We start from the raw sequence: 21,688 nt of genomic DNA on the forward strand, positions 1-21,688 counted from the left end.
AGCCATCCTGATCTGGGCCACTTGAACTATTTGCACAAAACGTGTCTAGTGTGTGGTTTGCACTCACTGTTGACGTAATCTGATGGCCATGAGTTAGTGTCACATTTGTACTTTGATGAACATGGCGAGTTTTTCAAATGAAAGTGTGCTGGACTTAGATCTGGGCTCAAATTCTAAACCTGCCACTCAGTAGATGTGTCCCATGGGCAAGCCACTTGGTTTCCCCATCTGTCAAATGAGGTTGATATTTCTTGACTCCTATTCTGAGGCTGAAATGAGATCCTGTCTGTGAAAGCATTTTCACACAATGTGATTGCACATAAGGAATTACCCAGGCTAATTTTAGCTTAGTGAAGAGGTTGCTGAGATGAAGGGAAGAAACCAGAGAGACTTCCAATTAGTCTGCCTGAGGACCACAGTGGTGTTGGTTGAACAAGTACCTGGGCCAAAGGATTACTAACAAGACACCCACCCAGGCTCTCACACTATGATTTTTAGCTAGAGATTTCAAGGTGTGGGAGGGAGGTGCAAAAAAACCAGTTTGTTCTATTATCACCTCCTTTGGCTTCCCACTTGGAGTCGCTGAATATCTCAAGTTCTGGTAGCCCTGTTCCTCTGGGGGCTGCGGAAGCAAGGTTGCCCTTTTTACCTGTTGACGCAAGTAAGCCCCAGAGATGACTGTGCTGAGGAAGAGGTTTGCGTAAGACAAAGGCTATGTTAGTGCAACTGTCTCAAATAGAATCCACCAGCTGTCTCTTCTATGGCTCATTTACTTAAGGAGGGATCTTTACAAAGATGGAAATTCTTCCTCCTGCTTCACAGAGTGGCTCAGATGAGGGACCGTCTATGAAATGGTGACTCTGAAATGGACCACAGGCCATTTTTTGAAAAGCCACTCTGAACACCCACAGGGTCATCAAGAACCAGGGGCTGTGAATGCAAGTGGGGCACATGTCTGGTAGGCTCCTTTACAGCAGGGTATAAGATATACCTGCCGTAAAGAACCCCTAGGTAGAATGTTACTGTCTCTTTGAGTAATTGAAGATGTGGGCACTAGAGGTAGGCCAGGGCTTCTAAGTTGAGACCATAGTTTTACTGTCTAAACTAGAGTAGGTTGCAGAAACAGGGAGTTCCGGAAGAGTGATCCTGCGTGAAGATCGTAGTTCTGACAGTTTTGTTGAGATGCCATTAATATGAATTTTACACACATTCCAAAGGCTAATTATTAGGCAGGTTACCCACAATCTAATTGGATCATGACCTGGTTTTTTACTGAGATTAGGCTCTACATACTTTAGCTGGTTGGTTCTTTCTGTGTCAGGAGTTAAGTTTGAGGCTTTCAATTCTTAAATGAAAAGAAGTGCCTCTCTTTGTTCTCAGAGCCCCCGAATGGGCCTTCATCATCATGCCCTTGAAGGGAAATCCAATAATTGCCCTTGGCAGTCTGACTCATGGAAACGAAGGCACAGCCACGCGGGGGCTGGAGATGTTCTCTGAGCATATAACCTTCCTAAGCTCCTTATTTGGATGCTGAGAAGTTCACCTCAGGGGAAATTTAGACTGTTATTTTCCTGTAGGTCGTCCATCCTTAGGAGACATAGCCAGTGTATGCTCTGTATTTTTATCATCTGCTAAAGGGCAAGTCAGACATTTTCCCTGCTATTAAAGGATCAACAAGTACAAGGGTGATAAAGCTCCAGCAGCCCTAAAATCTCCTTTAAGGCTGTTTTCAGGGAGGCATCACACAAGCTGAACAGACATTTGGAGTCTCGGCCATATGTAATGACAGATTGGTGGCTTCTCAGGGCTGAGTTTAAAAATGACTGAGAGGCGACATCATTTTGGCAGAAGCATCGTTATGCCCGGGAGAGAAAACTTCCCAATATATACCCACCCTTCAAGTGAGCAAAGTGTGAGTCTCCCCAGCTGAGACATGAAGCTTAAGCAAATCGGTTTGACCAAAGGATCCTTCTGAAGGCGAGCCGTGTTCTCCTACCTAAGCAGAGAGAGTTAGACAAAAGCAACCTACGATTCGCTGGTCGGTGTAATCCCCGCTGCTGTACGAGGTGGCCAGCGTAGAGGAGCACTTCTCAGCGTACCAGGGGGATAGGCCTTGCTGCGAGGCACTGCTGATGGAGATGGTGTAGATACTGTCCGTGTACCCATCACAGTCACAGTTATCTCCCTGACGCCCCCCATTCCCAGAAGCCCAGACGAAGATAGAGCCCTTTCCTTGTCTCCCCTAAAGGAAAAGCCAAAACACATCACGTCTATTATCATCACTGGGGTCACTGTCACATCCCAATAAAATCCCCAACAAATATATAAATACATGCATGAAGTTCTCAGAAACAGTAATTTGGAGTCTGTTTCAACTCCAGGTCCTCCAGCATCGATGCTGGAACTCTCGCGAGACTGTATGTTATAAGCCACTGAGCTCTGGTGCTGCCAGCCCTCCTCCATCTGGGCCCTCTCTGGGATGGCGCTGAGTGAGGACTTTTCTCTTTTTTCTTTATTATGTGGATTCATAATCTGGCCTTCAGCACTCACTCGAATTTCTTCACTGTTCCCTTGGCTTATGTCACTACGCTTGAATCTTTGAACTTCCTTTCTTTCTGCTTGAATCTTCTGGCTGACTGATAGAATGACAAAATCAGGCATTATTCAGATCTGCTTTGCAGCTGCATTAAAAGGGACTCTTCAATTGAATGGAACTCGTCAAGGCTACCCTTTCTATGAGTTTTCAATTTGTGCTCTCCAAAATTCCTACTTTTGTTTCATCCTGTGCAGAACGAGGCCTTAGAATCCTGGCAAGAATGCACTCAACCCCAGTGACAGAGAAACACAACCAAGGCACAAGTATTCATCAGGCACGTGCAGAGAGGGAGGTGGCACATTGCTATATTTAAGGATGCATTTTCAGAGTATTTGAAAGAAGTCTGGGTAGTAGTTTACCTCATGTAGAAATCCAAAAGCAGCAGGAAAATGAGAAAGGACATATCCAGAGTATTTTTGAAAGTAAATATTCTAAGACTAATGAATATCTGTTGAATGTCAGACCCAAATGGGGAAAACTTTCTTAACCCTTAACTTCCATCCCTTTTAAGGACGATTTGGCTCTCTAAATGCACTTCAAATCATAAACAATAACAAGAAGTTCACAACCATTTCTATGCATATAAACTAAGTGTCCTTCCCTTCTCCTCATATTCAAACAGTCAGGTTTCATTTCAAGTGGGTCTGTGTTAAGCATCTCACCTGTTTGACACCATATTCAAAAGCCTTCTGGGCTAGTCGACCAGGCCCCTCCACAGTTTTCCCATCATCATTAGGGCCCCAGCTCGCACTGTAAATGTCCACATGTCCAGAATTAAATCCAATTGAGCTGGCTTCAATAGCATCCGTCACAATGCCATCGAGCATCCTTATCCCTGAACAGCAAAACAGACAAATACATATGCTGATGTCAGTGTGTACATGTAGAATGGCACGATGCTCTTAATATTCATTTTTTAAAGGACTCCCAAAAGAGTCAAAAATAGGTAACCAGTGTATGTCCCAAATGACTGTGACCCAGCTGCTAAAAGCACAGCAGGGAGATCAAGTCACCGCCTGCATAAGCTTCCTTATGTGCTGTGCTGTGCTGTGGCCATGGTTGTTGTCACTTACAAAATGTCTCCCCTCCCTCTGCTGCCCTGATAACCTGAAAATGACAGGATAGCTTTCAGAAAGAGGCATCAAACAGCTCTCTCTCAACATGCCTGCTCATGACTATACCATGAATGGCTGTGGCCTGGTCAGTGCCTTACAGAGGACTCTGTACGGGAAACCGTGCAGCTTGAAAAGATCTACTTACAATAGGAAACTCACAAATAGGGAACAAACTCTTGTTTCTAAGCACTGATTAAAAATAACCCAGAGGCCATTCTTTCATGTGTTTGCTAAGAAACATTTTCAGGGAACATGCTTCCTTTTCTTCTAAATAATCTCAAGGATGAAATCATTGCCATGGATTTTGCTCCTGAGGGGGAATCGGTTTTCATCAGGAGAAGGCAGATGCAGTGGCTCTATGCTTTCCAACAGGCTGTCACCCATCATCGGACTCATGTATTCAAGAGCCAGGAAGGCAAAAGCAATTTAGACGGATCCAGGCAGCTACCTGGTTATTCCTGGCTTCAGGCTAATGATGCAATGGAGTGCACAGCTTTATATTTTCACACTATTATTTACTATGGAGCTTGGGTAAAAGAACAGGTAGTTGACATGACTAGTAGAAGTTATATTTATTTAAAAAAAATTGTTTAAAATGCATTTAGGAGAAAAATCCCAGCTCTGCTATTTACTAGCTCTGTGATCTTGGGCAAGCCACTTAACTTCTATGTGCCTCAGTTTCTTCAGCTGTAAAATGCGGATGATAACAGCTCGTGTGCATTGAGGATATACTATATGCGGCTACCATTGTACAGGCCTTAAACATATGAACTCATTTATCCTTATGACAACCATTTGAGGTGGGTGCTGTAATTCTCCCCATTTTACAGGGAGAGAGACTGTGGCCAGAGAGGGACAGGGACTTGCCCAAGGCCACACAACTTGCAGCTGGGAAGCTGGGACTTGAATCCCAGAAATCTGGCACTCAAATCCATCCTGTTAACTTCCAGGATGTGGATAATGTCTTGGAAGGTAAATGATGGACATACAGTAGGTGTGTTTTGGTTTCCTGGAGAATCTTGCCTTTGATTCCTCCTCTATAAAATGAAGGGATGAGATGATTCTCTCACAGACTATAGCTACTTAGTTCATCATTACTTAAAAGCGCGTTCTTTTTCTAGGTGATTACGTAATTTGTGCTCCTGCCTCCATTTTCTTTAAATTAACATGGCATTTTGACGATGCTGGTATAAAGGAATCAAGAATGACCCTTAAAATCTAGGAGTGTGCTGTAATAGTGAGAGATGCATTCTATATGCTAGGATGTATATTTATTTGATTTCTGAAATGGAATACAAAGCCAGATTCAAGGTATACTCAGGTAGAGCTTAAAGGAGTTTTACTGTCATTGCCATGTTCTACAATGAATCGTTTTGTTGTGGTTTTAGAAAACAAACTAAATGCAAAATTCATAGTATAACCATGAAAGCCTGAGGCAGGGCTAGTGTGAAGAGGAGAGACAAGTGTTTTATTCTCTGTGAGCCCCTGCAGATCCACCCTGCACCCTTCTTCACAGGAACGTGGATGGCAGCAGTGGGTTCTTTTGTCTTCCCATTGGTTTCAGCCAACTGAAACAGCAGCAGGAGGTTTGGGGGTGAGGGGAGAGTGAGGTACTCATTCCTGGATCCCCCCTGCTTAGAAGCAACTCCATTGTTGTACTCATGGCCACAGCTCCTGTCCAGTGGCTGTCTCATGTGGTCACAGCTTTCTCTCTCCAGTTTCCATGACTACTCCCTCCCCTTGCTCCATTAAGTCTAAAGGTGGTAACATCTGCTTACATCAGTTAGTCTCTTGTTGGTTTCTTTTAGCTCTTGTAAATGGTTCCTTTATTAAATTGCCCTGATGGAACTTACCATATGCTTACCTATAAAGACACTGACTGAAACAACCAGAGATTCTAAATTTTTGCTACCACAGATAACCTTTGGCTCCTTACTATAAGAAGTATGTATTCTTTTTATTGTTTTTAACTGTTCTTTGTTATGAACTAAAGGACTACAGAATTGACAGGCAGGGAAAATCTTCGCCTAAATTTACCTCCTCCTCCTGTTCTCTTAGCAAGCACTCAATAACAAACTCTTCTAAATCAGAACACAGAGAAAATTAGATTTGCTTCAAAAGCTATTCAACATTTCCTTTTCCCACCCAACAAAGACGTATGGGCTATATTCAGCTATCATTTTCTAAGAATCCAGGTCAATTGATTTGCTTGCAAATCACATTCAAGTCGTGTAGCAAATTTTGCATGGAGTTCATTTCTTCCTCTGGTTGTTGCAAAGTCCCCCCACACCACCCCATTTACACCAGGTAATGCAAGACTCAAATTAAGGTGCAAAACTACAGGAACAACCCTTTGCTTTACCTCCAACTTTGGAATTGTATGCAACTCCGACCCCACACTTGTGATTATTTGCTTGCATGGCAATTTCTCCTGCACATCTGGTCCCATGTCTGAGGATTAGAAAATAGGATTTATAAAACGTAAATGAGGACAGGCATTGGTGTTGCATATGAATCCATGGTACATGGATATGTTAACTTTTTGTCAGGCTTGTTGCTGGTTTTCTTCCCATCGGTATTAGATGAAGTGTAGGTATCAGATGAAGGGAACACGTACTGGAGCCCAAGTATATGAGTTCAAGTTCTAGCTTCCGCCACAAACTAGTGATGTGACCTTGGGTAAGTTACTCGTCCTCAAAGAATTGTGACATCCCATAAAATATTGTATGCAGAACACTTAGGAAAGTGGCTGGTATATAGTAAGAACCCAGGAAGTGTTAGCTATTGATACCATCTCAAAGAAATGGTTTCTGTACCAGAGTTTTGGTGTTAAAGTGACTCCTCACTTCCCCTCACTAGTGACTTCCTTGGATTAGTTTAACCTGTACAAGTCCTAGTAGGATGTGTAAAACAGAGCCCCCTCTCAAGCCCTCCTCTCCTCCTCTAACCATATACCAGACTAAAACATCTGAAGGTTTCCTGGTACCAAGAGGATTTTGAAATTTTAACAAGACACTACAGGCTATTTGGGAAACCAGGGTGCTCCTGCAACTCTGACTGGGACCAGAAACCTGAACAAGACTAGTTTTGCAACTAGGGACAATGAGGGTAATTTATGATTTCAGAGTGTTTGGGGAAAAAAAAAAAATCCATCTCTAAAACAGACCAAAGTCCACCATTAAAGTATCAATTCTGAAATTCTGGGGATAGTGATTGTCTTTTCCCATCACTTCCCTGACCTCAGGAGGGTCAATAAGTTGAGAGAAACTTTAATGTGAATTTGTTTACTTCATGACTTTATTCCATTGTGGAAGCTCCTGGGAGCAGCATGAAGGCTGTTAGTGCCTTGGAGGAGCCACTGACCAGATATGCTGACACAGAGGAAAAAAGAGGAAGGGTTAGCTCTGAGCAACTCTGTCAGCCAGCTCCCTTTGAACACTACTGTACTAGACATCAATTAATTTAGCCCAGCATGAAATATAAAAATCCTAAATTGACTGGGTCATTTAAAATAAGCCTGTTTCAATCCCTGGTCTGGGAAGATCCCACATGCCACAGAGCAACTAAGCCCGTGCACCATGACTACTGAGCCTGCACTCTAGAGCCCGTGAGCCACAACTACTGAGTCTGCATGCCTAGAGCCTGTGCTCTGCAACAAGAGAAACCACTGCAATGAGGAGCCTGCACCTTGCAACGAAGAGTAGCCTCCGCTCGCTGCAACTTGAGAAAGCCTGCGCGCAGCAACAAAGATCCAATGCAGCCAAAAATCAATACATTAATTAATTAATTTTTAAAAATTGCCATCTCTCAAACCACTAAAAAGAGTTAAAAAATTCTAAATATTGATATTTGATTTATTTAATACTTGTATTATGAATTAAAGAAAGAATAATTCCTAAGGAAAAAAATAAAATAAGCCTGTTTCACTTATCTTTTTTTCCTAAAATACCAAAGATGATTTCCTGTTCTCCTTCCACTAAATGATGTTCCTCCTTTATGTTACTACTGGATAGGAGTCCTAAGTCAGAACAATGTAATTATCTTTAATTCACAGTCTTCCCTAATGTAGCAGGCACCCACTTCTTTTTGGTCTTCTAGCATTTCCCCCTTTTGGGAAGTGGCCCTCGCTCACTTCTTGTGATTCTCTATCATGAGGCTTGTCCTCCCAGAGAGCATTTCAAGAATTGATGCAGATTCTGGGGGAAAGAATTATATTCTTTCTCAAGAATCTTCAGCTTTAAGTTCCACGTGAGCCATGTGGATCTTGCTACCAGGCAGTGTTCTATTGAGAATGAAGCTAAGTGGAGGTGAGCAGCACTAGGAGATGGATACAGAGTAATTGGTGTCCTGATGGCATACTATTTGAGTTTCTGGATCTTGCAATGCTTGAAGCTGAACATCTCTTGGGGAAAAATATTTTCATATCTCCATTTTACTTAATCTTTGTGTTAGGATTCTCTCACTTGCAACTGAAGCTCTCCTGACCAACACACCCATTCTCTGAGAAATGCATGCATATTGAACACATAGAAGGCACCTTATGCCTGTGGATTAGACTTCTTTCCTTTTGTGGAAGGGAAAATTCAGTTGCCATCATCGGGGAAATATGCTACCAGAAGTCACCACCACCTGTATTTCCATTTACACAAGATGGAGAACAGCGCCCAAGATAGCGAAGTCTCCAGGTAGAGCCTACAGAATCAACCTGTTGGCAAACATCTCCAGCATTGTACCTCTGTCCTAAAAATGATGCAGTATGACACTACCTATTATTTGTCTCTCTTTATATAGTGTTTATCTCTCTTTACATAGTACTATTTTCTTAAAATGTGCAGGATCGTGGTACAAATAGGGGTTGATATCTTTGCCTCCTCTTATCCTCACTTCTCACCTGCACACCTTGAGAAAAAAAGACTTTATTAAAGTGGTTCTATATCATTCTTCCTAGACCTGCAGTTTTCTTTCCTTAAATCAGGCTCTGAGATAAAAGAACACTCTATTATCTTAGAACAATGGTTATAACTGGCATTTAAACAAATTGATTTTTAAAAAATTATTCCAGAAGATAATGTAAAGACTACTATTGTACTAGTTAAAATATCCTTGCCACACATGTTATAAAATAGATGAATAATCTGTAATTGGTGTTGAAATACTGATCACAAATTCATGCCAGATTAGTAGTAAGAGTTACCTGCACTTTTAAGATTTTGTTATTTAGTGATTCCTCATTTGATTTGCAGAGGAGAATTCAAATGTAGCTTTTATTAACCTCATTTACATAGTAATAAAGAACAGCAGCAACACAGATAGTTTGGAGAGATAATGCCCTTGGAATTGGGAGATAATAGGTCTCTAACTGCTATAAAGGCCAAGACAAAATGGGGCCATTCATTTTCTAAACCTAAGGGATTTATTTCTGACAATATGCTAGAAGGGTAACTCTACTTTTATTATACATTTTGTTAAATGATGGGGATGCTAGCTTTTTGGCTGATAGTCAAGAGGACCCTGAGAGATAGCTGCTTATTGTGTAATTTTCAAATAGCAGATTCTGAATTGGCTTAGAAAATTGTCTCTGCTTCTGCTCTTATCAGATGATACTATTCTTGTCAAGCTTTTTTTCTCAGTGAAAGGAGGTCTACCTTAGTTGCTAAATGAAAAACCTTGATCATTATCATCATCATAGCACACATTTAACTTTTTCTATATACAAGGCACTATCCAAGCCAATTACATATATAAACTTATTTAATCCCCCTAAGAACCCAATGAAGTAGGTACTATTATTACCTCTTTAGTAGATGATAAAACTAGTCACAAAGAAGTTAAATAATTTGCTCAAGGTCACTCACCTATTAAGTGGAAGATCTAAGATTTGATCTAAATCTAGCTGCAAAGTCTGTGCTCTCTTGTTTGGCCATGCTACACTAACTCTATGCTATGTGCAAGGTCCACGGTCTGCTATTCTCTGGAAGCTCAGAGTTTTCAGGCACAAAATACATACAATTATGTGTTGCTTCCTTGGGGCCTTTGGAACTCTGTGAATTGGGGGAAATGTGGCTATTATCAGTACCATAAGTTGAGAGTCCCTTTTCTGGGGGGGAAGGGAAGAGGGACATCTGAATTTCCCTTCTCATGAGTACAAAACTCTAGAGAATGTCATTTCACCAGGTATTCACCTATCATGCATCTACCACACAAGTTATCACCCACTTTGGATCCTGGGCCAGACCCAGTACACACTGCCTAAGAAGGAGGCTGACACCTTCAGCTAACAGTCTCCTCAGCTGTGCCCATGTGGTCGGGAGCAGATTTCCCTCTTAGTCTTGATCAAGGGGATGGATTGAGAGTTGTCATTTTTACTTCATTCTAGGAAGAGTGTCCTTTTCTTCCAAGCACTTACTGCCCATTTCCTTAGGAAGCTTCTTTTAGGAGGGTAGGGAACAGATACCTTGTCACCATTTTAGGAGACGAAATAAAAAATAAAGGCAGAGTGAGATGAGTGATTTCCTCAAGGTCATCCTCCCTCCTGGTAATTGGCAAAGCCATCACTACCAGGCAGGCTAACATTACAAGGTCATGCTCTAAAAGAACATGTCTTCCTCCTGGTCTTGCACTGCCCTCACTCAGAAATATGGCTGAACGTTTGTCTCGGGGGGTCCTGCTCTAAGTTCCTGAGATATCCCACTTTCCTCCAAGGGTGCCCTCTCATGGTTCCTTTTGTATTGTTACTGGAATGTTCTAACCTCAAGGGCTGTTTGCTGTTAACCCCTTTAAGAGATAAACCCTAAAAGAAGTAAATGGTACTGAAAGAACCCTCCCCAAGCCTCCCCTTCCCCTCAAGGAAGAAATATACACTCGGAAGTTGAGGCCAAGTCCTGGAGCCCCAGCCTCCCTTCCTGGGGTTTGTTGGCCTCCTGGAGGACAATCCAAAGTCACAACTTTAGGTCAACATTACTACACCAGCCACATGGGAATTCTGAGAAAATAAGGGAGAAGGAGAGAGGGAAACTGAGAGCAAGAGAGAGAGAACTCTATTGACCCTAATTGGTTAATAATCTGAGAGAGGAAGAAAGAAAAGGGAAGCACTTTATGTGGCATCCACGAAGAGCTTTTCCCTACTTGCTCTTTCCATCCCCACTTGTAGCAGCACTCATTTTGCCTTGGCTTTCATCTGCTTTGGTGCAAGTTTCTTTTGGGTGGAGCAAATGAAGAGGAAAGTGTGAATGTCTCCTTGAAGTCTGTGAGAGACATCATTATGCACAAAGATGAGTTTTCACACGGGCATGGACACTTGAGGCTGTGTGCCTAGAGGGTGAAGTTCCTTTGGAGCTAAGAAAAGAAAGGTTAAAATGTCTCTTGCCTTTGGGTCTTTATTTGGCCTCTTGCTTCGGTGGGTCTGGCTCTTGGCCTCACTCGTCACCTTGTGGCTGCTATGGAGAGTTAATTTAGGGGTCAGAAGATATCCTTTTTCTCTTCCCTTTAGCTTTAGAATACCCAGCAGAAATTCTGGAACAGGCTACTAATTAGCCCAATGCCCCGGAGACTGTGTTGGATTTGAGGGCCAAGCCCATGGTATATTTCTCGTCTGGTGCCTTGTCATATTCTTCTGAGGGAACTAGTGAGCATGGTTGTGGCCGACATAGGAAGTCGTGGGGATTTGTTACCTTGGTCATCTATATTTCTCTTCATGACTGACATCAAGCATGTTGCTAGTAATAAACGATTCATAGAGGAATTGGGGGCGGGGGGGTGGACTCAGATTTTTATTCTTTATGTCTCAAACAATTTTTTTAAAGCCATAACTATTCAGTAACATTTGAGGGGAACATTTCATAATGTAAGAAGAAAGTTTAATTGAAATATGGTTCTATAAGCCCAAAGGAATATATAAATAGAAACTTTTGTTTCTGTTTTAAAAGCAACAAAATATTGTGGTATGGATGGTGTACACGAACATTTTCTGAGAGCTCAAATGTGGATTATATTTATAGTGTAATTTTCTCAAGTAAGATAAAAGCATTTTAAAGCACTTACCCCCACCCCCAAATCCACATTTACTCACTTGTTCTCATTTGTGGGATCATATCGGGGAAATGGATCATGGTCATTATCGTTAAAATCATAGCTAGCCTCTGGATCCTAAAGAGAAAACAAAAATAACATGGTAGCATCATAAAAAAAGCAGTACTTTCCGAGCCTTCTATCCCTATCCTATTCCCATCCTGGCTGATAGCTCGAAAGTCTGCATTTTAGAGTTTCTGGCCCAGTTTCTGATCATTTATCATCCCCATAAACCAGGCAGAGGTGATATACACAGAAAAGTGAGTCATCATCCAATTCTCAGTGAATGTTTCCAAACCTCTAGCTCATAGACTCTCATAGGATATTAGAACAGGAGTCAAAGTTCACTTAGTTCAACCACCTCATTTTCCAAATGAGAAAATTGAGGCCCAGAGAATTTGAATGGCTTAATTAAGCTAGAGCCCTAGTTAGTGACACTTTGATGCTCATCTTTCTTAAGAATATAGGTGCAAAGAGCTGGCTGTGGGCTGGGGCTCAGGTCTGCAGTGATCTCCTTCAGCCTCCTCAGTTAAAATAAACATGTAATTTAATTAAAGAGGCTGTGCTTGAAATTCAAGACAAGATTCCAGGTCCCACCCCCCTTTGCAATCAGATTGCTACACTTCAACATCTTCCACGTAGGAATTGTATCACTACTACTGCTACTTCTCTATGTTTTCCATATCTTTTAATAATTCCTAATCTTTTTCATCTCTTCTTTTCCTTCCTGTTTCCTTTGCTCTTTAGCTGGGGAATGTTGGTTGAGTAGAAAGGATGAGAGAAAGACAAGGGGCAATATTCAAGATGAAACACTGATTTAAAGACCTAAAATATTATGGAGAACTTCATAACCAATTAAGTAAATAACTTTCATTTACTTATTTCCCATTTTTAGTAAACTTTTCTCAGCTTGCCATTTTTGTATTGTGTAGTGCACGCTTTGATTTGCATGGAAGGAATCACATTCACATAACTTCACAATGTGAGAGATATTGACCCATAAGGGATGTCAGCAGGAAGACTGTGAACATGGTCTCAGGCATCAGGCTTGATTTGATTGCTTTCATGTCCCCAAATACTGAGTGGCATAGAGTTTGAATGGCTTTTAATAATCTAGCTGATGTTAAGTGCCTCCCCCTACCCCAACACACATGCTTTCGTACAATCCTTGGCTCCAGCAAATTCTTTTGATGCCCAGTGATACAAAAAAAAAAAAAAAATTTATGTGCACTGGCAGAAGGGTGAGGGAAGTGGCAAAACCGTGGCCCGTCATTACCAGGGCTGACATCAGAGTAGCCTCCTGCTTGAGGGAAGCAAAGTCCTAACTGTGTGTCAGTGTAGACAACTCCCTAAGTTGCAGCAATGGGAGGGCTTAGACTCACATAGTTGGCATAGATGTCTGTGTGATTCCACTCCAAGCCATCATCCAGTACAGTGATAACAACTCCTTTGCCTGTGATGCCTTTTTGCCAAACAGGTATCACGTGGAGGTCCAGCTTGGGCAGGGCTGCAGTCATCCTAGTATCTTGCTGATAAAGAAAAACCAAGAAGCATTGATAAAACCATGACTTGTTTGCTGCAAAATAAGAACTGAAGCTCCAGTCTGGAGACCCATCTTTCTTCTTCCTGGGGTCACTCTATTCGTTAGAAGCGGGCAATTAGGTGAAATAAAAAAACAAAGTTAAGGGTGAGACCAAGTGAATCATCAGAGTGCTGCTCTTTTTCCAGTTGTTCCAATGGAAAATCACTCAAAAGGATGAATCACCCTGTGCCCCTTGTCTTTGAGCTGCGTGGCTTTGAAGAAGTTCATCCCTAAGTTGCTTTCATTTATAATTACGTGCTCAAGCTTTTCATCTACCAAAACTTTATTTGATGTCCCATGTTTCCATCTCCCCCCAAATCCTGAGCCTCCACTGCCACACTGAATGTACTTTATATTGTCTGGTTCACAGCTCTTCATGGATGTTTTTATAAATTTTCTAAAAGAAAAGACAGAACCTGGAATGCCCAGGAGGCTGTGGTCTTACCAAGACTTGCAATCTAACTGCCTATGTCCAAGTATTAGTGATTTAGGGAGTAAGTACCTGTGAGAGAAGATTTGGGATTTGTTTTCAGATAATTTTTCTGTTAGTTACTGTATGTGGGACTGTAAGGAAGAAGAGCTAGACAGCAAGGGAACACAGATATGAGCACATCACCAAGCATTCAAGAGAGATGCACTAGAAGAATGCCTGCTTTTTAGTGAAGAGGTCAACAAGATATTTATAAATAACAACAATCAAAAGTATCAGTGAATGCATTGGCCCCTGGCTGATGCTCCTCAGAAAGAGGTGGGGGCAAAACAAGAATTTACTAGGCCAACATGAAGCTGAATCACAGGAGGCTGGAAATACACACAGATTGTTGGCCAACGCCAGAGAAGAAGGACTCTCTGTCAGTCAGAAGAACAATCATAGAGTGTGGTTGTTAAGAATATGGCCTCTGGAGCCATGAATTATGCCCCCTCCACTATAATTACGTGATTTTGGCAAGTTATTCAACTTGCCAATGTCTCTGTCTCTTCATCTGTTAAATGGGGATACTTACTATACCTACAACAAAATGTTGTGTGAGAACTAGATGAGTTAACTCATGTCAAACATTTAGAATAGTATTTGACACATAGCAAATGCACCAGTGTTAGCTAATGAGTCTCTTCTGCTGCAAGGAGTAGGTATTGCCTAGGTTAAGAGAGTTTCAAGAGGAATTGATCTCCTTTCCCATCCATTATGCAACAAGGATGTCTAAGCGTTAGCTTATGGTTGTCATGAAAATTCATCTTTTATAATATTCTCAACAATAAACACTTCTATTAACATGTATTACTACGATAGAGGCTTAACATTAAAACAGAGGAGAGCACTCCGTAGGCAAGCAGGAACACTTACAGTTTCTCCACTAGGTGCCTACATTCCAACAAGCATTTGATAACTATCTTAAAGGTAGAACTGGTTCACAAGTCTGGACCTCTGCAGATAGATGCCTTTTGTCTTTCCTTGTGTTCCTTCCTTTAGCCTAGTTCAGAAATTCTCACCTGTAAGCATGTGCAAATTGCCTCTCAGGGCTATATATACTGAATCATGTTCACTGTACTCTTTGGGTGATTAAAAGGGTTCTCAAGAGTAACTTTGATCAAATATGTTTTTTTGCCATGAGTACTGTTTTGGAACCCCTAACTTGCAAGACATGATTCTTCTGTACTTATTCCAGATGAACTTAAGAAGACAAAAGGCAACAACCCTTCCTCTCATAGTAGCTAAAGATCTGTGTTTCAGACATCCTCACATAGTAAAACAGAAGATCCAGATCATGGAAGGTCCCGTCAACCCTAATCTCTAGGTAACACAGCCCTCTGCTGAATTATCTATCATTAAAAAAATCTGTTGTGCAGATATAACAAATAACCCAGGTCCTACACAGTCCTCCTGTAGGTACTTACCAAGTACCACTGCTGATTCCACATCGGATCATTGAAGAGATCTAGTGCTGAGTCTCTTAGAACTGAACGTTTACTTCTCTCTTTTTCATACTGTTGTTCAGCCCATAGCACCTACAAGGAGTTTTAGAGCAAAAAAATCAACAAATAGCCACCTCTGGTGTAATCATCTTCCCTCTAACTAGCTCTAGTACTCTCTCCATCAGAGTTCAGGCAGCTCCACAGTGTTTTCGTTTGACTATAGATCAAACTGGCAGCTCAGTGAGAAGAAGGGATTGCCCACTGGTGAGATGAACATTTCCTCTATTACAGTAAAATGTACCCTTAGGGGGAGGAGAAGCAGTCAGTGAAGTGATGATTCCCTCAAATTATTTACACTGTGATTACAGTGGAAGTAAAAGTTCAGCCTGCTTTCATCAGCAAATGGACCATATTACTCACTTTTATATTGAGGTTCCAGGGTTCTGTGGCAGAAAATTTGTGCATTTTCGTGGAATGAGTCAACAAGCTAAGAGATCCTAGAGACTGCTGTTATGTTGCTCTTACAGCTTAATTTCTCTTTCTTTATATACAAAAATAGAAATTGCAAATGTGACAAAAGACAAGAAAGGCGCTATGTCTTGGCAGATTTGAAATTCTGCCTCCTCTATTCTTCAACCTTCTGTTTAAGTGTATTTAATATGAGAAACAGATCCAGGGTGATGAATGGGCACTACTGACCATGCACACTTACCATTGATTTAGTTTCATGTATTATGCAAAGACACCTGACAATACAAAATTACCTTCCCCACATTTATAGCACAATCCTATTATACGTGAGGCCCTGAGAGGGTGAGGGGCTGCCTTGTGGTTATATTCATTATGAGATAACACCATGCTCTAATTTTGCTGAGCAACATGACTCTTTCCTACCCAAAACATATCCTCTCTTCTGTACTCATGATGATAGTCCATGGTGTGATAGGATATTTTTAATGTGAGAATACTAATGAGTCAGATCCAAAAATAAAAACTGAAAAATAATTTGCAACTAAAGGATAAAACCATCCACTAAGACTGTCCTGAATTTCCAATTAGAAAATGTACTGCAAACCTATTATAAACATTGGGAGGGACTTGAGAGTTGGAAATCAGTCACTATAATTTATTTTTAAAGTGCCTGTATTTTCAAGCGTAAGTGTTTTGGCTTAAAATACCTCAGTGCTTGGAATATACTGCCTGTCTTCTGAGTTGGTCTTTGGGAACTGGCTGCTAGGGAACAAGTACTAATCTTTGAGGGAGAGAGTCACTTACAGTTGGAGATTTCATTAACAGACTTATAAAGATAGCTTATTGCTGCATTTCAGAGTGCTAATTTGAAAGAATATCATCCCTATCAAAAAAAAAGGAGCAATAAAATGAAAATCAAAAGCAATTTTTAAAAACTGGAATATAAGAGGAGGCACTCTGTCATCTGATCAGATAAACATCCAATTGTTGGAAACAGTGTTATGATTAATGTCATTAACTCCAAATGCCATATTAATCTCTGTAAGAGCAGACCAAGTGGAACAGAGCAAATTAATGGTGTCCTTCTATTATGTATATAATAAGTATCATGTGCTTAATTGTAAATAATCCTTTTGATTTGAAAAGGGAATTAAAAATCATCTAGTCTAACCTCCTACTGCAAGCTTCAGTGTGTTCTAGGGTTTTTCCTGAACTAAAGTTATTCTGGGTATAACTTTTCATAGGATTATATAGACTCCTTTTTTATGAAGTTATGCTGAAGAGTAAATTCTCAGCTCTTCTTCCTTATGCTTTGAGATTTCTCCCCCAAATCAATTATTAAGGAAATATCTAAAGAATAGAACTGGGCCATCTGTTCATTTTAGTGAGATATTGAGTAATAGTAACAGTTAGGTCTGCTCCACTCTATCCAATTTCCTCCTATTAAGATGAGAAGGAAGGTCAGTTTTACTTTCTTGTGCATTAATGTCAGGCATGTATTTAGGCAGACAAGGAAATCTCTCTCTTGTTTTGCCCAAGGACTAAGCCTAGCCAGAGTGCTAGAAGTTGCCCTACTTTCAAAGCCCACATACAATTAGCCATCTGCCTTGGGACAGCGAAGAGAAGATTTCGCTGGACAAGAAACGTTTAAAGTAATGTTCAGGGCCTCTGATTAGGTCTCTCACTTCTAGCCATTAACTTGGGTAAAAGCCAGCAATGGTTGTTTGTGAGCTGTGGTGTTGCTGTCTGTGGTCCTGATACAGCATTCTTGGTCTGGGTTTGGTTGCTTCTTTCATGTTCGAACACTGGTAACCCAGGCCCAGTCATTTCCTACTCTCTTAATCTGTCTTCCTTTTCTTTTTCTTCTTTTTTTTTTTTTTAATTCTATCAGTTGCATAACAAATAAAATAGCAAATTATTTTACAGGGTTCACGAATTCCTGTACTTTAAACCGTTCTAGCACCTTTCTGTCACTTATACTTTTCTTTATGGGAAGTTGAAAGTATGTGTTGTATCTCTCACAAAGCTTCCAGAATTCTTTAGAATGTCCTAGACAACAGAAATCATGTACACAGATATCAGGCCAGCCAGGATAAGTGTTCACCAGTATGGCACATTCTTGTGAAACGGCAACGTTGTGTATGCAGATTCCAATACTTCAAATTTCTATTTCATTTCAACATTCTATTGGTGTGTTTGCTGACCCTGAAAACAGACTTCAAAATCAAAAGGTACATTAGATATACATGAAATTGGCTCCACACTTTACCTATATCCATTCTGGACATTTCCTGCTGTTGCCTAATCATTGACTATGTATACAGACCAGGATAAAAAGAGATCAAATGCTTTGGATCAGACTATACAATACTTATAGAAACATTTGCCTCATGAAGACATGGATTTAAAGCTCCTTCAAAAGCACTAGTTCCCTACATAACCATACCAGACAGAATGGCAGAATGTTTTTTCAGTTACACTGAAATGTTATTAAGAACAGGGTTTATGTATTATATTTCTTTGGCATCATCACATCGGATATCAAAGTGCTTGGTACATAATAGGCATATAATAAAAGTTTGTTGATCGATTGTATTGTCAAACAGTTCATCAGTGCTGCCACTTGATTCTCATATTCATTTTCATGCTCTTAGACTGGATTTGTGAGCTAGTGTTTATATATATAGTGCGTGTGTGTGTGTGTGTGTGTATATATATATATATATATATGTATAAAATTTAGTCAACCAATTCAATCTGATCCAGTTATTATTATGTGCAATTATAACACTATGAAGATAATAAGAAACACTACAGATTTTGTGAACACAATAAAAAAAATCATATTTGCTTTTGCTCTTGTTAGCAATCACAAAGAAGGCAGATAAGTCAGGTTACTGGTTTGAAGACAAATGCACAACACTTACACGATCATCATCAGATAATCTCTTAGTGATATGAAGGGCACTCCTTCGAGACCTCCGAGGATGGTTTTTATGTTTGAATAAGTAGTGATTTTCAAGTGACCCAATCTATAAAAGAAAAAATTAAAATAAAAATCCTCTTTCCAAAGTAAGTATCTATAGGTTAGGTTGAAACACAGCTAACTTGGAGACAGGCAGCTTTTGTTAAATCCATTTCTTGTATTGAGGTTAACTTTTTTCTTCATGAGGAAGACACTGATAGAAGCCTTTCCTCTCAGTGTGTTGAGTGAGACGAGCTTCATGACATTATCACTTGGGCTTACAGCATACTTGGGAGCTGTTAATGCTTCTGTTCCATGTATTTCAGAGGAACTACATTTGCTTTTCTAGGTGATGTTATTGTGTAGATAGACATTTCTTAAAAAATATTCATTTTGTCAAATTTATTCTGTCAGAGAACAATAATTTGTGGAAGGCAGGCAAACCCTTTGGTACGATATATAGGCAGTGCCACATTCAGCTAGAATAATTTGTTACGAAATATAGCCATTGAATCCATAGTGATAATTATTATAAGCTACTAGTAGTGACCATCTGACTTTCCAATAGTTCAAGGCTTTGAGGAAGAAACCAGCATGCCACATTTAGGACAGGTGTTCCACCTTGGAGTGTGTAAACTTCTCTGGGTGACTGTCAATACATTTGGTCCATTTAGAACTAAGTTCGTTATTCTTTTAAGCTAGTTTCCCTTTATTCAAAATAGTACTTAATTTGAACCTACCAAATTCTCTAGATGCCCTGTATGTTTTTAAACCGAGACAAACAATTGACAATGGGTTATTTCAGAAGAACTACATTCTTTAAATTGGTGTTTCTTATCACCTAGAGAATTTTTTAATAGAGATGCTTAGGGCCTGCTCCAAGCCTGAACCTCAGGGGCTGAATCTGCTATAAGCTTTACATGGAGTTGGGGAGAGAGAATATTAGCCATAAGAAAAGATCACCAGTGCTTAGCTCTGTTTCTGCTATCAACTGGTTTTGCTTCTTGTCACCCCTGCCCCCAATCCTAGCTTTTGAGGCCTTAAGGAGCTCAAGATAGTGATGCTAAGTTAAGTGTAAACAAAGGAAGAAACAAGCAGAGCCAGGAAAGCACTATCAGTCTTTTACAAAGAATTATTATTTTAAAAGCATTTACTAGTAATGCCATTTAACTGGAAATAAGCATATGCAAATCACATGCACGTATAAATAGGTTTTCCCACTATTTTCTAAAGCCTCTTGTACTCTGCCACCCCTTCCTCAAAGATCCTACCAAGAGTACTGATTTATTGTTATTTATTTATTTATTGAGACTTGTGATTTTGAAAGACAGTCCACATAATGAATGGTCCGGGTTTGGATGTATGTCTGGGGCTAATAAGGTGAGAAAATGAAGAGGGAGTTATTTTTTGCTCTCTCCTCCAATCTCCTTTCACACAATTGCCAATGCTATTTAGCTGCCCAAAAGATTAAGTTCCCAGGTTTTTTTTTCCCTCATAGGACACACAAGATTTCCATGATGCCCACAGTACCCACCCATACAGTTCTGCCCACTACTCACTCTCTTTTTAGATCCCAACAATGTCTTGTGGTTTCCAGGCTTATAAGTAAGTCACTTTCTTTTTTAGCTCCCTGGTTTCCCACAAGCTGTTTTCTATGCCTGGAGTGCCTTCTCCAATGTCCTCATGTTCTCCAGGGCAACCTTTGATTCTTCTTCCTGAACCTGTGCAAGTGTTTCCTCCTTGGGCTGTCTTCTTTCACCCCTCCCCAATTCCCTTCCATCCTCAATCCTTCAATCAACAAGTATTGAGACTCCAGGAACAGCTTCTTTTGCTATACCAATTGCTTGCAATTGCAGTCATTTGTTTCTAAACCAGTCTCTAGACCCTTGATTCCTTGAAAGTTTATTTTCCTCCTATTATTCCTCAGCCCCTAACACGGAGCCTAGCACAGAACAAGGACTGGACAAAAGCAGAAGTATGGGTCTGCTACTGGGACACGGAGAAGAGAATTCAATATGCGTATTGACTTCCCTGCTGGGGATTTCAGACGGTTTGGCTCATGAAGTTGGAGAATGAAGCCTATGGGAAGGAAAGACACATTCCCAGTGGATCTGGATTTATGGAATTGCCAACACCCACATCCCATTACTCATCCATGACTTCAGCTGCATCTCTACCACCACCTCTAGAAAAAACGCGCCAAAATGTTTTACAACTCCTTCCTCCCTCCCAACCACCCGCCCCCCCCCCCCCCCCCCCGTTTCCATGCACAGCAACTCACAAGGCAAGGAATGAGGGCTTGATTCTGAGCCAAGGGAAAGGAAAGCTCAGATTAGAACTCACACCCCCTGCGGTGCACAGCTAAGGAGCCCCCTACATAATGCCTTAACGGCCCCCCACCCCCCAGCTGTCTATTAAGCCAGGCCTCGCTTGGACGGGCAACAGCTTTTTTCACTGGATGAAACCCCTGGAAAGCGAATACGCATTTGGCTGGGGAACAAGAAAGATGTCATTTCCCCAGTCACTTCGGCAGCTTGACCCTTCAGGGGAACTGACCGAGCAAAGTTGTGAAGCTCGGACTTTGCAAGTTTCCATTGAGAATCCAGAGCTCGCGGTAGAGGCCCGGAGAGTTGGTCCCATGTCTTCCACCCACCTCATTCTGCCACTCCATAGCCCCCGAGCCCCCGGGTCGCGAGGCCCGGCCACTGACACTCTCCCATTGCCCTGGGTGTATCCTCGAAGGCTGCCGGCGAACATCTCTAAGCCTGCTTGGCCCCTTGAATCAGGACTTGGATCTGCTGCTGCCATATTGAAAAGAATGAAACAGCCAGCTCCTGACGCAGACCCGCGGAGTCTCAGGGGACAGAGCGCACTGCCTCTCCTCTGGGCACTGGTTAGTAAGAGCCTGCGTGCATCTCAAGTTCCGTGAACAAGTGTGGAGGGATTTTTCTTCCAAACCGCGCGGGAACGGATTTCAA

The 21,688-nt window shown here is 41.1% G+C and overlaps 1 protein-coding gene and 1 long non-coding RNA gene across 4 annotated transcripts in view; one reads left to right on the forward strand and one right to left on the reverse strand.

Moving 5' to 3' along the window:
• Positions 1 to 21,688, forward strand: part of LOC137221514 (uncharacterized) — a 276,726-nt gene that overhangs the window by 114,086 nt on the left and 140,952 nt on the right. The window lies entirely within an intron of this gene.
• PCSK1 (proprotein convertase subtilisin/kexin type 1) overlaps positions 1 to 21,688 on the reverse strand; it is a 42,040-nt gene that overhangs the window by 19,339 nt on the left and 1,013 nt on the right. The window contains exons 1-8 of one of the 3 annotated variants that reach the window (XM_067731277.1): positions 20,270 to 20,389; positions 18,673 to 18,777; positions 15,257 to 15,367; positions 13,161 to 13,307; positions 11,780 to 11,856; positions 6,074 to 6,162; positions 3,259 to 3,431; positions 2,030 to 2,242 (exon numbers count right to left, since the gene is read on the reverse strand). In XM_067731277.1, the coding sequence (XP_067587378.1) occupies positions 2,030 to 2,242; positions 3,259 to 3,431; positions 6,074 to 6,162; positions 11,780 to 11,856; positions 13,161 to 13,307; positions 15,257 to 15,280 (723 nt within the window). In that variant the 5' untranslated portion in view covers positions 15,281 to 15,367; positions 18,673 to 18,777; positions 20,270 to 20,389. Of the gene's footprint in view, positions 1 to 2,029; positions 2,243 to 3,258; positions 3,432 to 6,073; positions 6,163 to 11,779; positions 11,857 to 13,160; positions 13,308 to 15,256; positions 15,368 to 18,672; positions 18,778 to 20,269; positions 20,390 to 21,688 lie in introns of those variants that run through there. The other 2 variants (XM_067731275.1, XM_067731276.1) reach the window with 2 other exon arrangements.

Source organism: Pseudorca crassidens, chromosome 3, assembly GCF_039906515.1.
Source record: "Pseudorca crassidens isolate mPseCra1 chromosome 3, mPseCra1.hap1, whole genome shotgun sequence".
NCBI lineage: Eukaryota > Metazoa > Chordata > Mammalia > Artiodactyla > Delphinidae > Pseudorca > Pseudorca crassidens.